The sequence below is a fragment of the Heptranchias perlo genome, chromosome 3, assembly GCF_035084215.1.
Source record: "Heptranchias perlo isolate sHepPer1 chromosome 3, sHepPer1.hap1, whole genome shotgun sequence".
NCBI lineage: Eukaryota > Metazoa > Chordata > Chondrichthyes > Hexanchiformes > Hexanchidae > Heptranchias > Heptranchias perlo.
In genome coordinates this window covers 80,882,041-80,905,057 of record NC_090327.1, presented here as the reverse complement: position 1 = coordinate 80,905,057, position 23,017 = coordinate 80,882,041, and the positions used below count along the sequence as shown (strand labels likewise).

General features: G+C 44.3%; 1 protein-coding gene across 2 annotated transcripts in view; it reads right to left on the bottom strand.

Annotated features, from left to right (window-relative positions):
• Positions 1–16,751: 16,751 nt before the first annotated feature.
• LOC137316660 (cysteine-rich secretory protein LCCL domain-containing 1-like) overlaps positions 16,752–23,017 on the bottom strand; it is a 50,574-nt gene continuing 44,308 nt past the window's right edge. For both annotated transcript variants that reach the window (XM_067980517.1, XM_067980509.1), the window contains exons 14-15: positions 20,440–20,573; positions 16,752–19,081 (exon numbers count right to left, since the gene is read on the bottom strand). In XM_067980517.1, coding sequence (XP_067836618.1) covers positions 19,030–19,081; positions 20,440–20,573 — 186 coding nt within the window. In that variant the 3' untranslated portion in view covers positions 16,752–19,029. The remainder of the gene's footprint in view (positions 19,082–20,439; positions 20,574–23,017) is intronic.

The window sequence follows — 23,017 nt, the reverse complement described above, 5'->3', positions numbered from 1 at the left end:
TAACTGAGACTGTTTCCCGTGCTGGGGGAAACACTCCCAGTTCAAATGGACGTGTTGCAGCCACCAGCCTGTGGCAGCTGCAAAGGTCCATTTGACAGGTGTGGAAGGGAGACCCCCACTCATTGCAGGAGGCCACTCTGTCACTTTGGACAAAGTTTAGCCTCCACCACCCTCCTCCTAACAATAAAATTCACCAACTTGCACACTTACCCCGGTGTGCAGACACATTTACCTACCTTGCGGACCCCCTCAAACGTACATCTTCCGGATGGGGGCCGCCATAGCTGCAGTCATGACCTCCTCGGAGGACGAACAGCATCACCAGCCTCACCGGCCACCTCTGGCACGTGGAGCCCCACAACACAGTGCTGTGACACATCCACCTGCACAGCAGGAGGGAGGGCAACCGCAGAGAGAGATGCGTCGCAGAATGCACTACCCTCGCCACAGGTCCACAGACCGAGGCTCAGCTTCCTGGACCTCTCTGAGCAGCAGTGCACATGGAGGCTCAGAGTCACTCGACATGTAGTCGTGGACATCTGCAGCCTCCTTCATGCTGAGCTGCTCTCGGCTGGCCCGAGCACCATCTTCTTACCTGTCACTGTCAAAGTCACCACTGCCCTCAACAACTTCTCCTCCGCATCCTTCCAGGGTGCCACCGGGGACATCGCCGACGTCTCTCAGTCATCTGCACAAAAGAGCCCTGCAAATATACCTACACCCACTCTGCAGTGACACAATGGGTGGCATCAATCATTTGTGGGTCTTCATAGTGATCCTCAGGAAAGGGCATTATTGCACAAACCAGACAAGATTCACAAAGAGGTGGCAGTAGTGGTGCCAATATGATACGTTATGTGAGTTGATCAGAAATTAAATATAAGTAAACACCATGACAAACCCTCAAACACCCTTGTGCATCCCCTTCATGCTCACGACACATTTGCCTTACGCTTCCTACTGCACATATGTGATGCATGCCCTGTGGCAGCAGAACAGGTTGTGGCAGGTTGAGTGCGGAAAGAGATGCATGAGAGGTTGAGTATGAGATAGAGCCATGAGATTGTATGAGGATTGGGTTGAGTGGTAGTGGTGGGATGAGTACTGGCGAGGTGAGTAAGTGCAGGTAAGATGAGGATGAGGTTTGAGTGGGTGTGAGGAATGATGTGATAGAGTAGTGTTGGCAGTGCAGAAGGAGATGTGGGGTGGGGGAAGTGATGTGGCAGATGGAGGGGAGGGGAATGAATAAGTGTACTCACTTCGGCTGACCTACTTAGGTGATTGAAGCGCCTCCTGCACTGTATGCAGGTGCACGATATGTTGGTGGTGCAGGTGACTTCCTCTGCCACCTCGAGCCAGGCCTTCTTGGTGGCAGAGGTGGTCACCAGGCCGCTTCCTCCCGCCCGCCGGGGGGAATGTCTCTGTCCTCCCCCTCCTCCTCACTCCATCCAATGATACCTGGAGTGAGGCATCATTAAACCTGGGAGCAGCGTCCCCCTGGGCTGCTCCATGCTGTAATTTTTCCACATTTCTGCAGCATCAGTCAGTGGAGGACTGCCCCTTTAAATAGGGCTCCTCCAGCTGACAGACCTTACTGCGCATGCACAGACCGCCTGCCGCGCAGCTTACCAGCGGGAAACCCGGAAGCACAGGTAAGTGGCTCCAATTGGCCTGCGATTCCATGCGGAGCAGACTGATTTCACCGAGCACGTTACCCATGTGCCCAGTCGACCCCCCGCTGAGAACCCACCGCCCTGCTAATATCGAGCCCTATGCCTCTATTTATAAAGCCCAGGATCCCATATGCTTTTTTAACCGCTTTATCAACCTGCCCTGCAACCTTCAACAATTTGTGCACATATACCTTCGGATCTCTCTGTTCCTGTACCCTTTTTAGAGTTGTGCCCTCTAGTTTGTATCGCCTCTCCTCATTCTTCCTACCGAAATGTATCACTTCACATTTTTCTGTGTTAAATTACATCTTCCATGTGTCCGCCCATGCCACCAGCCTGTCTATATCCTCTTGAAGTCTATCACTATCCTCCTCACTGTTTACTACCTAACCCTCCTCATTCTTTTTGAGGATGTAACTGGTAGAATAGATAAGGGAGAACCAGTAGATGTGGTTTATTTGGATTTTCAGAAGGCCTTTGATAAGATCCCACGTAAGAGATTAGTGTGCAAAATTAAAGCACATGGGATTGGTGGTAATATACTGGCATGGATTGAAAATTGGTTAACAGACAGGAAACAGAGATTAGGAATAAATGGGTCTTTTTTGGGGTGGCAGGCAGTGACTAGTGGGGTACCACAAGGTTCAGTGCTTGGGCCCCAGCTATTCACAATATATCAATGATTTGGATGAGGGAATCAAATGTAATATTTCCAAGTTTGCTGATGACACAAAACTAGGAGGATGCAAAGAGGCTTCAAGGCAATTTAGACAAGTTGAGTGAGTGGGCAAATACATGGCAGATGCAGTAGATAATGTGGATAAATGTGAAGTTATCCACTTTAGAAGGAAAAACAGAAAGGAAGAGTATTATTTAAATGGTGATAGATTGGGAAATGTTGATGTGCAAAGGGACCTGGGTGTGCTTGTACACCAGTCACTGAAAGCAAACATACAGTTGCAGCAAGCAGTTAGGAAGGCAAATGGTATGTTGGCCTTCATTGCAAGAGGATTTGAGTTCAGGAGCAAGGGTGTCCTACTGCAGTTATATAGGGCCTTGGTGAGACTACACCTGGAGTATTGTGTGCAGTTTTGGTCCTCTTACCTAAGAAAGGATATACTTACCATAGAGGGAGTGTAGCAAAGGTTCACCAGACTGATTCCTGGGATGGCAGGTTGTTCACATGAGGAGGGAGTGGGTCGACTCGGCCTGTATTCACTCGAGTTTAGAAGAATGAGAGGGGATCTTATTGGAACGTATAAAATTCTGACAGGGCTAAACAGACTGGATGCAGGGAGGATGTTTCCCCTGGCTGGGGAGTTTAGAACGAGGGGTCACAGTCTCAGGATACTGGGTAGGGAATTTAGGACTGAGATGAGGAGAAATTTCTTCACTCAGAGGGTGGTGAACCTGTGGAATTATCTACCACAGAAGGCTGTGGAGCCAATTCACTTACTACATTTAAGAAGGAGCTAGATAGATTTCTAGACACAAAAGGCATCAAGGGGTGTGGGGAGAGAATGGGAATATGGTATTGAGATAGAGGATCAGACAGGATCATATTGAATGGCGGAGCAGGCTCGAAGGGCCGAATGGCCTACTCCTGCTCCTATTTTCTATGTTTCTGTGTTTCTTCCAAGTTTTGTGTCATCTGCAAATTTGGAAATTGTGCCCTGTACACCCAAGTCCAAGTCATTAATATATATCAAGAAAAGCTGTGCTTCCAGCACCAACCCATGGGGAACACCACTGTACACCTCCCCCGAGTCCGAAAAACACCCTTTCACCACTACTCTCTGTTTCCTGTCACTTAGCCAATTCTGTATCCATGTTGCTACTGTCCCCTTTGTCCCATGGGCTGCAAACTTGATGATAAGCCTACCCTGCAGCACTTTATCAAACGCCTTTTGAAAGTCCATATACACCACATCAACTGCATTGCTCTCATCTACCCTCTCTGTTACCTCATCAAAAAACTCTATCAGATTAGTTAAACACGATTTGCCTTTAACAAATCAGTGCTGGCTTTCCCTAATCAATACACACTCGTCCAAGTGACTGTTAATTCTGACCCAGATTATCGTTTCTAAAAGTTTCCCCACCACTGAGGTTAAATTGACTGGCCTATAGTTGCTAGGTTTATCCTTACACCCTTTTTTGAACAAGAGTGTAACATTTGCAATTCTCCGGTCCTCTGGCACCACCCCCATATCTACAGATGTTTGGAAGATTATGGCCAGTACCAATTTCCGCCCTTGCTTCCCTCAGAACCAGACCGGGTGACTTATCTATAACTACAGCTAGACTTTCTACTATCTCTTTTTTTATCAATTTTTAGCCCATCCAGTATCTCAGCTATATCTTCCTTTACTGAGACTCTGGCAGCATCTTCTTCTTTGGTAAAGACAGATGCAAAGTACTCATTTAGTGCCTCAGTCATCCCCTCTGCCTCCATGAGTAGATCTCCTTTATGGTCCCTAATCGGCCCCACCCCTCCTCTTACTACCTGTTTACTATTTACATGCCTGTAGAAGACTTTTGGATTCCCTTCTTTGTTGGCCGCCAGTCTATTCTCATACCCTCTCTTTGCCCCTCTTATTTCCTTTTTCACTTCCCCTCTGAACTTTCTATATTCTGATTGGTTCTCACCCGTGTTATCAACCTGACATCTGTCATACGCCTCTTTTTTACATTTCATCTTACTCACTATCTCTTTTGTCATCCAGGGAGCTCTGGCTTTAGTTGCCCTACCTTTTTGCCTCGTGGGAATGTGCCTAGACTGTACCCAAACCATCTCTTCTTTAAAAGCCGCCCATGTTCAATTACAGTTTTGCCTGCCGATCTTTGATTCCAATTTACCCGGGCCAGATCAGTTCTCATCCCACTGAAACTGGGCCTCCTTCAATTGAGCATTTTTACTATAAAGTGGCCCATGTCCTTTTCCATAGCTATTCTAAACCTTATGATATTATGATCGCTGCTCCCTAAATGCTCCCCCACTGACATTTGCCCCGCTTCGCCCGCCTCATTCCCTAGAATCAAGTCTAGCAATGCCTCCTTCCTCGTTGGGCCGGAAATGTACCGATCACTCATTCGCTCATTCTTAATCCCGCCCAGCAAATCATGGTGGGAACAGTCGGGAAGCAGGCTGCAGAAACGCTATTGAAAGGGCAGACCCTTCTAGTGTATCCTTTGAACTACGCATGGTGCCATTCTGAGCTGGTGCCTGCAATTGTAAGGTTAAGTGACTCTTCTTCTTCTAATATGCTCTCTTTCTCTTACTCTGCTGCCTCAGGTGCCTTTCCAGCTGCTGGACTTGAAGTGGAAGTGAGGGACAAGGGTTGCCAGTTAGTGGCAAGGCTAAGCAGAGACAGATGATGAGCTGCTCAAAGCAGCTGCACTTTGCAATGCAGAGTGTATGAGGGTGATTTTTGAGAGAGAGGAGGAAAAGAGATGTCCAGAAACCCTACAGGACCTGTCTTCCAGCCTCACCAGTCACCACGTTCCTGACATGTCCCCTGCCCACAGTGCTCTTCACCTCCTCTTCAAGTGGGGACAGGACATGGATGGGTGGTAGCCCTCCTCCTGTCTGCTACTGCTCCCTGCTATTGCGCGACAGCTTCTCCTGCAAGAAAGAAGGCAGTGTGTTAGTGGAAGCCTAGTGAGTTGTTCAGAGGATGTTCATGTCAAGGTAGAATAGTATGTATGTTGTTAAAAGACCCACAGTGGATGAAAGATGCCACAGGTATGGGGAAATGAGGGGAGTAATTGTGAGGTCAGTAACAGGTGCAGAATGTGCCAGCAGCAGCAGAAGGAGATGGAATGAAGTGTGCTGCTGTGTTTGCAGGAGAGTGATGGGAAGCGGGGGAGGGAAGGCTTCAGAGTGCTGGGGCTACAGGCTAAGCAGAGAGTAACAGAGATGAGAGTTACGAGTCTTACCGTAGCAGCTCTGGTCAGATCATTAAATGTCTTCCGACATTGCAGCCAGGTCTTGGGTGCAGTGCTTCTAGCATTAACCTGTTCCATCACCCCTCTTCCCACTGGTGTTGGGCAATTAGCCTGGAGACCCTTGGTTGGGAAGAGCACCTTCCTCCTGCTGCTGACCTCCTCAACAGGGTCTCCAAAGTGGCATCAGAAAATCTGGGGGCTCTTCCAGCACCTCCTCTGCTTGCCATTTTCTAGCTTTTTAGTTACTCTTGATGATTGCATGATGTGGAGATGCCGGTGATGGACTGGGGTTGACAATTGTAAACAATTTTACAACACCAAGTTATAGTCCAGCAATTTTTATTTGAAATCTACAAGCTTTCGGAGGCTTCCTCCTTCCTCAGGTAAATGTAAAATTGTTTACAATTGATGATTGCAGCCAAAGTGCACCTCCCTTTTAAGAGGTGCAGGCTGCCTTTAAATGGCATCAGGGATGCCCAATTTTCTGCCCTCCCCATTGGGCAGGCTGCCAATGAACAGCGCAAGAAGTGATGGCAGTTCACCAATTTTAATCAAATAAGTCCCGAGCACCAAAATGGTTTGTTCCTCTCACCCACATCATCGGGTGCGCGGAGCAATCACTCTGACCATTTCGCACCGACATGCGCACTAAACAAATTCCTTCCACTGCAAGTCTTTTAACAACACCTATATGAGTGGAGGCTTTTTTTACATCATATTTACAACCTCAGATGTTGACAGCGAAAGTACCATATTTTCATCAAATAATTAGTGTCTCTGTGTAAAACAAATCCCAAATTCACCCTTCTGCACTTCTATCCTGAATATATTCCTGCTATCTTCCCTACTTGATAAATCTCAGTCATTCCCTGTCTCACAACAACGTACCTGTTAAATGTGTGGAAATTCAACTTGGCCAGCCTTTCGCAAAAAATATTATGCACATGACGTGCTTGATAAAATAAATCAAGTTATATTTGGGACAAAATATTCCACCATGTTGGTTGAGGGTTTGGAAATGATAAACTATTTCACAGATGTAAGGGAATCAGGCTAGAAAAGTGAATTTGGAAGGTTCCTGTAACAACTTTTTTTTTCTCTCACCAATTTTCCCCTCTCCCCTTCTCTCTTGAAGGCATGGATTTCTTGCTGGGGTAAATCTCACGTGGCTACCTGCCTGTTGTGAACATTAAATGTAAGTGTCGGAGGCTACTCGTCTACTGGGAGCATCACAGCTGCTGCATACTGAAAAGGTAACTTTGTAATTGGATCTAAATGTGGGAGGGGTTGGACAGTCCTGGGAGTAGGCCTTTCACCTACACTGTGCCAGGATAGCACAGGCCGGTTTCTTATAGTCAGATTGTGCTGGATCACTGGAGATTTGGGGGTAAATTTTAACGGGGAGAGGGTGGAGGGGAATTCCTGATGGGAAAACAGAAATACGGGTTTCCCGGGTGTCCTTACGATTTTGACGTAAGGACAGCTTTCATATTTTTTTGTAGGTTTCCCGCCCGGCAGCCAGCTAGATTGACAGGCTGGCTATCAGTCAGACGGGAGAGAAGCCAGGGAGTGGATGCCGGCAGGTAAGTCTTAGACCGGTGAGGGGGGTTTGGTCATTGGTGGGTGGGGGAGTTGGTCATCAGTGGGGGGGGTCAGTCATCGGGGGGAGTCATCGGGATCGGCGGTCATGGGGGGGTCATCAGGGGCTCAGTCATAGGAGGTTGGATATCAGGGAGGTCAGAGGTTGGGGGGTCAGAGATCATGGGGGGTCAGAGATGGGGTGGTCGGAGATCGTTGGGGGTGGGGGGGTTTCGGCCGATTGCAGTGTGTGGGATCGCAGCAGGTAGGCTTATTGGGCCTGGAGGAAACACTCCTGCTCCTTCTGGCCCACAAGCAGTGCAATAAAGGCACTTACCTGTTGATCTGGGCCTTCTCACCTCTTCTTACGTGGTGTGAAGCAGAAGGCCCGGGAATCCCGGCCCCCAGGAGTTGAAAATAAAAAACCTATTAAAATGGAGGCCCGCAGCCTCCTCAAAAGCTTTCACTGACCGACCCACCTCCTGAGAGTGGGTTGGTCGCCCACACCCCGCACCTCGACTCGCCTCCGTTAAAACCAGAAGTGGGAGGGTTGGAGGCGGGTTGGGGTCGGGTTTTACTTTTTTACGATTTTTACCTTTCCACCCACTCCCAACCCACACGTTCGTGGGGTTAAAATTTACCCCCTGCATTTACTGAGAGCAAGCAGAAGCCTCAATAAGCCTTCAAAAATTATTTAAATTTACCAGGCCTACAAGGCCCCAAGATTTGCCTGGGAAATATGCGGTCACCATCCTAAACACCCCCCTCCCCCACAAATGGCTGTCGTCGAAAGTCTTTCCTGGGCTTTGAGTAGTTTTTTTTCTAAAGCTTGGTTTGTTGGGTCAGGATTGTTTGTCACATAGTTGCATATTTTACTTTTTGAATCCTTTTTTTGCATGATGTCAGGTAGATTAGTTTAACCATTTGTTTTTGACTTTTTACACTTTTTATTTTTTTAGGTTTACTTGTTTCTTCACATTGCAACAATCCGGAGAACTTAAAATTCATTTAAGCAACCTAACTTGTTCCAATGGCTAATCCTCTAGGAATTCCTCTTGCTTTCAGGGATCTTGAGGATAAGGAGAAGTCGCATCACAGGTAAGCTTATAATAAACGGACTCTGAGCTGAGGAAGGAGAACCAGGATACAAGTGGCCAGTTGCTGTACTGCTCCGTCATGTGCCCATAGACTCTGATTGTGCCTCCTCATTGGGGTTCCTTTTACTTTGCTTTTCCCTGTCACTTCCTTCCCCCACCCCCACCCAGCCCCCAAAGGCAAAGGCTGGCAAATACTTAAAATGATAAAATTTGAAATAATATTTATCCCATAGACAATCACTTACCTTTAAGGGAGCACACCCCTTTAAATTTGAGCTGATGGCCAGATTTTGGACATCCTCCAATAGGCCAATTCCCTGTAGAGGGCCAACATTGCAATGATAGTTATGACTAATTTTTTTAATGAGGTGACTGCGTGAACTTGCAGGCAGTCAGATCATGGCACTGTTAGCTAGCTAAGCAGAAAGTAGCTGGACTGTAAAATCAGCCCTTATAAGTGTCCACACATACCCACTTCCAGCAGAGGTCGATGAATAGTGATCAGGGGCAGAAAACCTGGCTGATTTCTCCCTCCCCTGGTAACAGTTCTCATGTCCTTACAACTGCTACAACTCAGCACAAACTGTGAATCAGACCTGGTCAACAAGGCTCATTTGCTCATTGGTCACTTGCTGAGCCATCAGTGGAACCTTAGATGTGCACTTTAGTGACAGGTTTGATTCAATTATAAAAATGTCAGTAGTAGAAATACAGTAAAATATTAATAAGCTCTAATGAAATGGTCAGGATTCAATAATGTTGCTTTGATATCTTGGAGCTTTCTCCTTATTATCTTTCGGAGTCTAAAGGGCCGTTTTCAACGCCCGACATGGAAGCCAGTGGGAGCGGACAGCAATCCTACGAGGGAGTCTTCATCAGAGGCCCAGAAGATTTTAGCTGCAAGGCCACATTTGATTGCCGCTGGTCAGCTGTTCACCAGTTTCTGGCATAGAGCAGCAGTTGGCTGGGAGGGTGGGGACGAAAAGAAAGCTTCTGGCTGCAACGTAAGTCGAGGAGGGATGGGGGATGTTGTGAGGTCTCGTGGCTGGGGAGGGAGGGGAAGCCCAGGACAGCAAAGGCCCGGACTTTCCTTATGGGCTCTGGAGGTACACTCCTGCTCCTCCAGACCCCACTAAGAAAATATTTTTCCTTACTTTAGAGGGCTTTGCTGGTTTCCCAACAGCTTTACCTGGCTGGGCTAATGCAGCAAGTGGCCCGCTCAGGAGTGGGTTAAGATGGCGATGTGGTCCCATGTACGTCATGGATGCCGATTTACATTTATTAATGAGCATCCCGCCCGAGTCCAGTGGGCACCCCATTCGATGCCAAAATCAGCGGCGTTTGAAGTCTATTTTAGAAAATTGACAAGATCAACCAGTCTTAAGGTTTCAGACCAGATTTCTGCTTGGGAACGGATGTTAGAAAATATATACTTAGAAAATATTTTCATCTGATATGTTTTTCAGCAACTTTGCTCAGGTAGTATTTTTAAATTACTGCAGCTGTGCCTTTCTGTACAGAAGTTCACATGAACTGGCCAAGTTAAGTAAGTTGTGCATTTTTAACATCTATATGCTGATACTGGCAAACAATATATAAAATGTAATTACCAACTAGTGTTGTACGTTCAGAAATAAAGTAAAGGCTCAATAACTATTTATATTTGGCCAGTTGACTACCTGGTCAGAGAATGGTGAAAGCCTCTCTGTTGCTACTACTGCATCAAAGGATGTGATTGGTTAAAGACCTGTCATATGTTAAAGAAATAATAATCCGCAGATTGATTTAAAAGATGAGGGCAAGTTTAAGTCAGTCTGCTATCTTCAATTCCACAGTTTCAATACAGGTGCAGTTTATTATTACGAATTTATCACTTATTCAGCTACTGTTTGACCAATTGGAGCCACTCCCAGAGCTCAGAGAATGGTGAAAGCCTCTCTGTTGCTACTACTGCATCAAAGGATGTAATTGGTTAAAGGCCTGTCATATGTTAAAGCATATTACACATTTAGATATATAGAAAACAGGAGCAGGAACAGGCCATTCGGCCCTTTGAGCCTGCTCCGCCATTCAATATGATCCTGTCTGATCGTCTATCTCAATACCATATTCCCGCTCTCTCCCCATACCCCTTGATGCCTTTTGAGTCTAGAAATCTATCTCGCTCCTTCTTAAATATATTCAGTGACTTGGCCTCCACAGCCTTCTGTGGTAGATAATTCCACAGGTTCACCACCCTCTGAGTGAAGAAATTTCTCCTCATCTCAGTCCTAAATGTCCTACCCTGTATCCTGAGACTGTGACCCCTCGTTCTGGACCCCCAGCCAGGGGAAATATCCTCCCTGCATCTAGTCTGTCTAGCCCAGTCAGAATTTTATACGTTACAATGAGACCCCCTCTCATTCTTCTAAACTCGAGTGAATACAGGCCGAGTCGACCCAATCTCTCCTCATATGACCAACCTGCCATCCCAGGAATCAGTCTGGTGAACCTTCGCTGCACTCCCTCTATGGCAAGTATATCCTTTCTTAGGTAAGGAGACCAAAACTACACACAATACTCCAGGTATGGTCTCACCAAGGCCCTGTATAACTGCAGTAAGACATCCTTGCTCCTGTACTCAAATCCTCTTGCAATGAAGGCCAACATACCATTTGCCTTCCTAATTGCTTGCTGCACCTGCATGTTTGCTTTCAGTGACTGGTGTACAAGGATACTCAGGTCCCTTTGCACATCAACATTTCCCAATTTATCACCATTTAAATAATACTCTGCCTTTCTGTTTTTCCTTCCAAAGTGGATAACTTCACATTTACCCACATTATACTGCATCTGCCATGTATTTGCCCACTCGCTCAACTTGTCTAAATCGCCTTGAAGCCTCTTTGCATCCTCCTCACAACTCACAATCCCACCTAGTTTTGTGTCATCAGCAAACTTGGAAATATTACATTTGGTTCCCTCATCCAAATCATTGATATATATTGTGAATAGCTGGAGCCCAAGCACCGATCCCTGCGGTACCCTGTTGGTCACTGCCTGCCACCCCAAAAAAGACCCATTTATTCCTACTCTCTGTTTCCTGTCTGTTAACCAATTTTCAATCCATGCTGGTATATTACCACCAATCCCAGGTGCTTTAATTTTGCACACTAACCTGTTATGTGGGACTTTATCAAAGGCCTTCTGAAAATCCAAATAAACCACATCCACTGGTTCTCCCTTATCTATTCTACCAGTTACATCCTCAAAAAACTCCAGTAGGTTTGTCAAACATGATTTCCCTTTTATAAGTCCATGTTGGCTTTTTCTAATCCCGTTGATATTTTCTAAGTGTCCTGTTATCACATCCTTTCTCATATACTCTAGCATGTTCCTTACTACTGATGTTAAGCTAACCGGTCTGTAGTTTCCTGTTTTCTCTCTCCCTCCTTTTTTAAATAGTGGGGTTATATTTGCCACCCTCCAATCTGCAGAAACTGTTCCATAATCTATCGAATTTTGGAAGGTGACAACTAATGCATCCACTATTTCCATGGCTACCTCTTTTAGTACTCTGGGATGCAGATTATCAGGTCCTGGGGATTTATCAGCTTTCAGTCCCATTAATTTCTCCAGCACTATTTTTTTACTAATACTAATTTCCTTTAATTCCTCCTTCTCACTAGTCCTTTGGTTCCCTAAAATTTCTGGGAAGTTATTTGTGTCCTCTTCCATGAAGACAGAACCAAAGTATTTGTTTAATTGCTCTGCCATTTCCCTGTTCCCCATTATAAATTCTCCCGTTTCTGACTGTAAGGGACCTACATTTGTCTTCACTAATCTTTTTCTTTTTACATACTTGTAGAAGCTTTTACAGTCCACTATTATGTTCCTTGCAAGTTTACTCTCATACTCTATTTTTTCCCCTCTTAATCAATCTCTTGGTCCTTTTTTGCTGAATTCTAAACTGCTCCCAATCTACAGGATTGCTACTTTTTCTGGCAACTTTGTATGACTCCTCTTTGGATCTAATACTATCCTTAATTTCTTTTGTTAGCCATGGTTGGGCCACTTTTCCTTTTGTGTTATTGCGCCAGAAAGGAATGTATAATTGTTGCAATTCATGCATTTGTTCCTTAAATGTTAGCCATTGCCTATCCACCGTCATGCCTTTTAATGAAGCTTCCCAATTGTTCTTAATTGCTTCATTCTGAATGAGATTACCAGTTTAGTGCCATTCATTGCTAAATTAGAGGCCCTGGGATATATCTTGACTTTGTGCAATAGTGTAAAATGGGTGACAGTGAGTCAGCAGCCCGTTTTACATCTCTCCCGATTTTTATTTCCACCGAAGTCAATGGTTTTCATGTATTCATGAGGCAACTGGCTGCTTTCCGCAGGTGCCTCAGCTCCTTACATCATAGAATGATACAGCATGGAAGGAGGCCATTCGGCCCATCGTGCCTGTGCCGGCTCTTTGAAAGAGCTATCCATTAGTCCCACACCCCTGCACTTCCCCCATAGCCCTGGAAATTTTCCCCCTTCAAGTATTATCCAATTCCCTTTTGAAAGTTATTATGGAATCTGCTTCCACCATCCTTTCGGGCAGTGCATTCCAGATCATAACAACTCACTGCATAAACATTTTTTCCCCTCATATCGTCTCTGGTTCTTTTGCCAATTACTGTAAATCTGTGTCCTCTGGTTATCGACCCTTCCGCAGCTGGAAACAGTTTCTCCTTATTTACTCTCTCAAAACCCTTCATGATTTTAAACACCTCTATCAAATCTCCCCTTAACTTTCTCTGCTCGAAGGAGAAGAACCCTAGCTTCTCTAGTCTCCACATAATTGAAATCTTTTATCCCTGGGACCACCACTGACGTTAGGCTAACTGGCCTGTATTTGCCAGGTTTATCCCTCTCCCCTTTTTTGAAGAAGGATATAACATTTGCTAACCTCCGGTCCTCTGGGACCCTCCCCATATCTAAGGAGAATTGGAAGATTGTGGCCCGAGCCTCCGCAATTTCCACCCTTACTTCCCTCAGCCATCTCGGATGCATCCCATCTGGACCGGGTAACTTTTCTACTTTGAGCGCTGCAAACATTTTAAGTACCTCCTCTTTATCTATTTTTATCCTATTCGATTTCTCGACTACCCCCTTCTTTACTGTGACATTGGCGGCATCCTCTTCTTTAGTGAAGACAGATGCAACGTATTCATTTAGTACTTCAGCCATTCCCTCTGCCTCCACAAGATCATCTCCTTTTTGGTCTCTAACCAGCCCCACCCTTCCTTTGACTGCCCTTTTAATATTTGGGTTCCCTTTTATGTTACCCACTAATCTCTTCTCATACACTCTCTTTGCCCTCTCATTTCCTTTTTCCGTTCTCCTCTCCACTTTCTGTATTTAGCTTGGTTCGCTACTGAATTATGAACCTGACATTTATCATAAACCTCCTTTTTCTGTTTCATTTTAATCTCTATATCTTTAGTCATCCAGGGAGCTCTAGCTTTGGATATACTTCCTTTCCCCCTCGTGGGAATGTGTTTAGTCTGTACCCAAACTCGTCTTTGAAGGCCTCCCATTGTTCATTTACTGTTTTACCTCTCAATCTTTGGGCTCGATATTTGGTTGGCAGCGGGGGGTCGACTGGGCGCGTGGGTAATGCACATAGTGAATTTGGGGTGATCCACACGTGATCGCAGCCTAATTGAAGGCACTTACCTTGGCTTCCGGGTTTCCCGTTCCAGACCTGCGCAACGGGCAAAATGCGCACCCGCATCACAGGCTGTCAGCAGGAGGAGCCCTATTTAAAGGGGCAGTCCTCCAAAGCTCATCCATCAGCAAAGAACCAATTTAGGAGCATGGAGCAGGCCAGAGGCAAAGCTGCTCCAAGGTTCTTTGACTCCTCACTCCAGGTGCTGCTCGATGGGGTGAGGAGGTGGAGGCAATTTTTTTTCCCATTGGATGAGAGGAAGTGTCGGCATTTCTGAAGATACCAGCACGTCCACCACCAAGAAGGCCTGGCTGGAGGTGGCCGAGGAGGTCACCAGCAGTGGCAATGTGTCCAGAACCTGGGTGCAGTGCAGGAAGAGATTTAATGACCTAACCAAGTCAGCCAAAGTGAGTATACTTACGCATTCTCGCACACTCCGTCTTCCACATCACCTCCACAATCACAAAACCCCTTCTGCACTGCCACCACAACGCTCTCGCATCACTCCTCACATCCACTCAACCATCATCCTCACCTTGCCTGCACTTACTCACCGCCCCAGTTCACATTCGAACACTACCACGCAGCCCAATCCTCATACAATCTCCTGGCTATGTCTCACATGCACCCTCCCATGCATCTCCCTCACGCTCACTCCCACCCACACCAATGCATGCAGCGGGTCACCATGCAACCATCACTCAATCACGCCTCTGTGTTTTGCCTTGATAGGAGAAGAGATGCCAGAATGCCTGGGAGAGGGCAAGGACTGGAGGGGGCCTGCCACACCAGGTAGAGGAAAGGCTAGCCTCCATCGAGCTTCAAGCACGGCTCAACAATGAGTCCATTCAGGCCCTGACGACGGCCATTCTGATTCAGGGTGAGCAACATTCTGCTGCCTTAAACAGGCTGACAGATACCTTACAACTGGCCTTCCAAGGCTTCACACAAGTCCTCGAAACTGTCGTCCAGCAGGGTGGAAGGAGCGATGTGGGCCTGGGCCAGGGGAGGGATGATGGTGAAAGGGGAAATGGAAGTGGGGATGCCACTCAAAGCTCTCCCACGTCTCACCCGTTGCCCCCCTCTCAACCAGTACCCAGAATGCTGCCTCCTCTCTAGGTGGCCGAGTCTGCCCCTGCACAGGTGCAGGTGGAGCAGTCTTTGGACGGGCCCTCACGGGCACCGAAACCCAGAGGGCGTCCGCGCAAAGCATCTCATCAGTCAGGGCATGGACAAGAGCAACCTGCCACTACCTCTGCTGAAGCCACAGGGGTAGCACCACGTAGGGGTTCCTGTAAACGTAAGGCGAAGGATTTGCGAGCACAAAGGGGATACACAAGGGTGTAAGACAAAATGTCATGTTTTTGGTTTATTTTCCTCTGTTTGAAAAAAATCATAAAAAATTGTTATCACCACTACTGACAAGTCTTTGAAAATCTTGTCTGGTTTGTGCAATAATGTCCTTTCCTGAGGATCACCATGAAGACCCACAACTGATGCCACCCATTGTGTCACTGCAGAATGGGTGCAGGTGTATTTGCAGGGCTGTTTTGTGTAGACGACTGAGAGACATCGGCGATGTCCCCGGTGGCACCCTGAAAGGATGCGGAGGAGAAGTTGTTGAGGGCAGTGGTAACTTTGACAGCGACAGGTAAGATGATGATGCTCGGGCCAGCCGGGAGCAGCTCGGCATGAAGGAGGCTGCAGATGTCCACGACTACATGTCGAGTGACTCTGAGCCTCCGTGTGCGCTGCTGCTCAGAGAGGCACAGGAAGCTGAGCCTCGGTCTGTAGACCCTGTGGCGAGGGTAGTGCCTTCTGCGACACATCTCTCTCTGTGGTAGCCCTCCCTCCTGCTGTGTAGGTGGATGTGTCACAGCACTGTGTTGTGGAGCTCCATGTGTCAGAGGTGGACGGCGTGGCCGGCGAGGCTGGTGATGCTGTTCGTCCTCTGAGGAGGTCATGACTGCAGCTATGGCGGCCCCCATCCAGAAGATGTACGTTTGAGGGGGTCCGCAAGGTAGGTAAATGTGTCTGCACACCGGGGCTGAGGTTCCAAGTTTGTGAATTTTATTGTTAGGAGGGTGGTGGAGGCCAAACTTTGTCCAAAGTGACAGAGTGGCCTCCTGCAATGAGTGAGGGTCTCCCCCCCCTCCCCACCTGTGAAATGGACCTTTGCAGCTGCCACAGGCTGGTGACTGCAACACGTCCATTTCAACTGGGAGTGTTTCCCCCAGTACGGGAAACACTCTGTTTAGTTGAAAATCCCACCCCTCATGAAATATCCTACAAATCAGGTCTGCTAACGACCTGAACTATCAAATTAATTGCCTTAAGTGGGATCCCGCCGGCTTTAATTGCCAGCAGGACTCCTGCATGCGGGGGTTGGAGCCGGGCTCCGGACCTGCCCCGGGAATCCCCGATTTTCGGAGATCCTCCCGCCACGAACCCGTCGGCTCGGACATCCAAAAATTGAGCCCTTTGTTTCCAATCCACTTGGGCTAGATCCTTTTTCAACTCACTGAAATTTTGTCTCCTCCAGTTGAGTATTTCACATTTGATTGTTGCTTGTCCTTTTCCATAACTGCTGTAAACCTAATGAAGTGAGCAGTTAATTACAGCAGGAACGGGGAGGTAAGTAAAATCAATCGATTTTAACAGCATCCCTGATCTGTTCCGACCAGGAAGAGTGGGTTAAAATTGACCTATTTCTTTTTCTTCCCAGCAGTATGTTATAAATTAAAAACCACCAAGTTTTGCCTTGATGTTAATAGGTCTGTTTATTATAACTCTACAAATTTAGTAGCATACAATAAATATTTTCAGTAATCAACACACTGCTGTAAAAATTCTTTATGATTTTAATAAAGATCATTAACAAATGGGATACGAGATTCAGATACAACTGGTTGGCAGTTTTCAAACCAGCTATTACAAGCCATGGAGAAGCACAAACAGGCACATTAACATAGAACTTTCAATGTTTTAACATGATCAGGCACATTAACATAGAACTTTAAATGTTTTAACATGATCAGGTACATTGACGTAGAAATTTGAACATTTGACACAATCAATCTTTGACACACTGTATTGATGTAGAGAAGATATTTACAACTGTTATCCAACAGTTACGGACAGACACAGTGACACACAGATGGATAGTCCTTTCAGATCTCACTAAAAGTAATTTAAAATGGGAAATATTTAAAGTGGCAGTGAAAACTCTTCATGTGTATCTACGTTTCCACAGATTTACTAAAGTAGCCTATTTGAAAAAAATCTAAAAAGGCTGGAATTTATTATTCTCCTAATTCATTTTATTTTTTTCAAAAATGTGGCTATGGGCAAACAAAACTGCTTCTGGAGAGTTAAAAAAAATCCTCTCCTGTGTACAAATAATGGAAGACAAACTGAACAACAACAGTGCAACATTTACTGTTTACAGGGTCTTTAATTCAAAATATTTGAGAGAATGCATTTTCAGATTTGAAAAAAAGTCTGAGAACATGTACTACAACCAGGTATCTGAGGTAGCAGAGATACATAATGGCAGACAGCATTGTTTGAAAGACAGATTCCGTAAAATGTTTAAAGTTATGAGTACAAAAGACAATTTTGCCATGAGAATAAAATAACATAAATAATTTTCAACAGCTTTGTGGTCTGTAAGCAATATAGTTTTTTTATTGAAACAAACATCGCCTTTATACCATGTTTCACATACCAAAACATGGAATGTAAATGTGCTATCTTATTTTCCAGAGTAGTACTTTATAATCTAGGTTATATGTCCCACCTGTGCATAAACTACTCTAATTTTGCCTGGAATTTTATTTAATGACTTTAAAAATGCTGGTGTGAAAGTGTGATTTATACACTGGATTTTACCTATTGGCCGAGAAATTTCAGTAGTGCCAATATCTGGTGTGAAATGGGTGTCACGAGGTGAACACGTGCCCGAAGGCATCGCCTGAGGCCCACTCGAAATTGGGCCTCAGGCCACATCGGCTGCAGAGTGTCCCAATGCAGCTCACTGGTTGGGGCCATAGCAATTCGCCTGGCTCCCGACGCTGAGCAGGCCCGCAGGTAGGTTCTGGGAAGGAGGGGGAGGCAAACCGGAAAAGGTGGGGTGGGGGTTGAGCCTGGGCTGGCAGTGGATCACAGTACTTTTGCAGAGCCAAAAAGGAGTACTCCTACTCCACCTCGATCCACAGAAACAAAACTATAAAAAAAGTTCACTTACCTTTTTGTGGATGGCCTCCAATGGTCCCTTTAAGGAGTGCTAGTTTGGTCGCTGAAGACCCAGATCAACTGGGCAGAGCATGTGGGGGACAAGCACTGCCCAGTTGATGAAAAATTTGGTGTAGGGTCCTAAAACTAGCGTTAGGACCCAAGTTTGCAAATTCAATGCATCGAACGCCTGTTTCAGGTGGGCACCCCGGACACTTGGAAGTCGCCGGCTTCCAATTTGGCAGCTGACGTACTTCTGGGGGAGATTGGATGCAAGAGATCGTGCCACAAATTTGTCCCCTTAATGCTCTTTTTCACCCAAATAACAGACGCATTGACTTCCAATTTCTCCCCCATTGTCTCTACAAGCTGATCATTTCTACCAATAATACATTATTAGAATTGATTTACTTCCTGGCCTGCAGGAGTAATTGCCAGGTTTTTAAAGTATTAGGCTAGTTCTACCTAATCTTGGTTTTCAGTTTGAACTTTCTTTTTATTTTTTCGGTTGTGTTATTGAATTAGCAGCATTTTGTTAGGTAACAATAAATTTACACTTTTGAAATTACTAAGTATAATTAAAAAGAGGACAGTTTTATTTTTAAACTTACAAAGTACCTCTTAGTGTTTCTGATGTTTAGTGATACTCTTTTTCAATATATGGTACAGAAATTTTTGGTTTGCAATGGATTAAACTGTTTCTGCCAATTTCACAACTCAGCAAAAAGCACAGGAAATAGTTTAAATATTTTCCTTTGCTTCTTCCAAGTGCTGCACTAACATATTCTTTTCTCTGGAATCAAATGACCGCAAATATTCTGAATGCTTTAGCTCCAGGTGGATTTTTCAGGCTAAAAGAAAAGAAAAGAGAAAATAACATTATTAAGACACACACTCTTTCAATGATTGATTCTAAAGCTACAATGTCCTATTTCTTATAGTAAGTAATCTAATTTTATACTCCAAAAGTATCTGTCCATTTTTAAGAAAGGCTCAAACTTAAAAAATGGGGGAAAAAATCCCTGTATGCAACTAATCTATGAAAGGAAATGACTTTGAAATAAAAGCAACTTTCTAAAATATTGTACATGTGGTGTATTGTGAGGAGGATATTCACATGTCTGATGTCACATTATGTATGCAGCACTAATATTAATTTTGAACAAGGTGAAGCTAGGCCACAGTCACTATAGTTGACACTAGTTCTTAGTGCCAGACAACAATAACGGCGGCTAGTTTCTTGTGCTATGAAGGTTTGGGCACAGCTTGAACACAGGTGGTGTGCACTGTAGCTTGTAGTTAAAGCAGATATTACAGTAGGACGGAGTAATTTCAAGATAAACTACCTCAGCAAGGTATGCTGAAACAAAAAAAATTAAGATGATGTTTACCTGGAAGAGGGTATTTGTATTTCTATCAGCTTTCCCTCACTCTCCCTTCCACCACCAAAAAACCTCTACTGCTAACATACTGGGTGGTACCTCCCAATCACTATCCAAGACTGCCTTGGATGGTGATATATAGGATTCACCGTGGTGATAGACCTCGTTACTGGTATCATTTGCATTATTAGCAATGTAGTCATTTAATATAAGAATATTCTGTGTAGATACAGCTAACTTTTATTTTTTTCAAACTGGTTTTCTTTATTGTTGATGGTGGTATTTCTTCCTGCTTCATATTGTATTCATTTCTGTAGACACACTTTTAGAATGTTCATAGGAATCTTTTTTTTTTTAAGATCCTTGCACTAATTGCAGTGTACATTTAAGTGCAATAGGTCTTAGAATCCTTATCAAAATGTAGTTCCTATGGATTAGAAAAAACAGAATATTCAGGATGATTCCAAATTTGATATTAAGAAATTCAATGATTAATGAATCCCAAAATTCATCCCATAATATCTGGTATTGGCCTATGAAGTCCAGACACTTTGTAAACAACAGTTATAGAAAGCAATATTTGATGAATGCTGTATTAGTAAGCAGCTTTTAGGGGGATATGTTTTATCAGCTTACAAGAGCCAGGCAGTCCTGCATACCATACCCTCCACTAAATTCATTAATTACTTTGCATAACATTGGGATGGGACAGACTGTTTCAGCCTGTTTATGCTTTTCTCTCTAGCCAATAAGTTCAATAAGCTCTGCTGTTCGAAAATTAACTTTGGCATCTGACTAAGTCTGCTGCTTTAGATTATTGTTCCAACCTTTCGGAGAATATTCCATTCTGGTACGAGCCAATATAATGTTTCTTTTTATCAACTGGCATCATGTCAATGTAACCTCCTTCATGATTACGAATGACCCCGGCATGTACTGCTGCTCTGCAAATACTGGATCTCTGGGGGAAAACAACATTAAAAAATAATCAATACATGAAATAAGTTTGTCTCTGTGCAGCCTCACCCCTCAATCACAAGCATCAGGAAGCACAAACCACTTTGGATTTGAAATTATGTTAGACAGCATGGTATCTTAACTCCATTGTGAAAAATAAGTCAAAGTATAAGAGTTTGTGCCATGAGTCTTCATACCAAAACAGTGAGGACGTAAAGAGAATGAAAAGTTTAGGACAGTGTGTATTTGCAGCTTAGAGGAAAAAAGGAGCAGTGATCACACTAATATCCATAAAATAGATATGGAGACAATTACAGTTGCATTTAATAGGTGATGAGCTCTTCTTGTATCCTTTGCAGGAGTGAGAGTTGTTAAAAAAGATTCACCAGACCAGCAGCAATATTTAAGCCTTAACAGATTTGGGCTTTAGACAGAGGGGAAAGAAAATAAGTATCTGACATGAAAGAGAAAGCCAAACTTCTTGGAGGCAGCTTGACCAATTAATAAACAATGAAATACCCTTTACAAATCATCGGTCTTAATGAACTCTGATCATTTAAACAATCTGTCATGAATACTGACAGAGACTAATAATCCATAAAGAGCCCTATGAAGTAACACTAATATTGTTTTACCTACTCGTTATATTTTATTAATGACCATGACAAAGTATGCAATATCTTAGGTATTTTTTTTTTAAAAGGTGATATCAAGGTACTGAGGAATGAAACTATTCCTATTTTAGGCACCCAGTTTTAGTAACAAGAACTCTCAGGTTAGGTGTAGTACAGCCACATGTAGAGTAAAGCTCACTCTACTCAAACCCAACAATGTGCCTCAGCCCGGACCTTAGAAGAGCATCCCTACTGCAACAGTGTGACATTTTTCCCATTTCCCACAACAGCCATCTTGTGGCGTCTCTGAGTGAGATTTCCAAGTGGTGTTGAATTAGGGTCAGTTTTGTGCTGTAGGCCCAGGGACACGAGGAACTGGATTGAGATGGATCAAACCCATTTCACAAAACATCCTTACAGCCAGCAGACAGAGGATACTTTCATCCCATCAGTTTGAGCTGGATTTGTGCACAGGTACTAGAGGTGAAAGGCCAGTGTCCAGCCAAGCACAGATTTCGGACAAAAATGTTTGATCGTAATATTTTATAGATATCGATTAAAATTACTAACCAGAATTTTATTTTTTGTAATTTGATAAAAGCCTAATGGACTGTAACAGTTTCTTGTAGTCCTGTACGTTCTTCTGGTCCTACGGTCATATTTTATTAAATGACACTATTAAAAATTTTCAGCACAATTTTCAACTTACAATATTAACATAACAGTTGTGAGACCTAATCGTAAGCCATGAAAAACGGTCGCATTTCATTCTGCTACAAATAGTGTAAATTTCTGAACTTTACTAAAATTAAAAGAAAAGTATAGGGGCTGTTCTTTCATAGAAAATACTGCGACAAGTTAGTGCCAAAAATGGTAAAAAAAATAATTCAGACCCAATAATAGATTTTTTGTAGCTTTATTTCCCTTTTCTTAGAGGCCTGTCATTTCAAGTCTGTCCTCTCAACAAGATTCTGCTCAGTTGCTGTCAACTATACGACCAATAGCTGAGTGCTCCAATGGAACCAGTGCAGATCACCACCATTTACTGTACTGGATGGTGACTGGCAAGTGTACAGCAGTACCTGGTTGGTACTGAATTATCCTGTCCCGAACATTTCCTAATTCATATTCCTGATCAGTGCTATTTCTAATGAAACCACTCGCTGTCAGTCCTGTGGCTGGCAGTAACTGAGTGGCTTTCTCTGAGAAGCGAGATTCAAAACATAGGCTGAGGAAATTCACAGCCTTTCTGCCACTGAGCCGCCATAACTTTGTTGCGTGAACAGGGTTTCTGGCGCATTTCTGACGAGGTTACACAATGATGTTTGAACAGAAGAAATCTTACATTCCTGTCAAACTTTACTGTCCAGTTATTTTCCTATGCTGCAGTATCATTCCTAGTATCCACGTGCTCTTTGACGCATTTTGTAAGCCAGTACAAACAATTCATAGCCCTTCTTTATCACTGTGCTGCGAACTAATTTACATTGTTTAGTGTTTCACGGGTCACATAATTCAGATTATCACAGTATTCGATTCATCATTTTCCCTTGAATTTCACTGAGTAAAATTCAGAAGACCAAAATGGCAGCCATTCAAAAAAGGTAGGAATATTTTGGGAGGAGCAGGAGATCTTGATTCAAGATCCAACTATAGAGCTTACTGAAGTAATAAAATGTTTTTAAATGATCCAGAAAGTTAAAGTCTGAAGTTTTTAATACTGCATAGTCTAACGTCATTTTTACATTAATAGCTCACACACTGCCAAAACATCCTGTTTATACTGTGGGGCAAATTGAACAGGAAAAACAGGTAATGTGCAAGTTTGCGCATA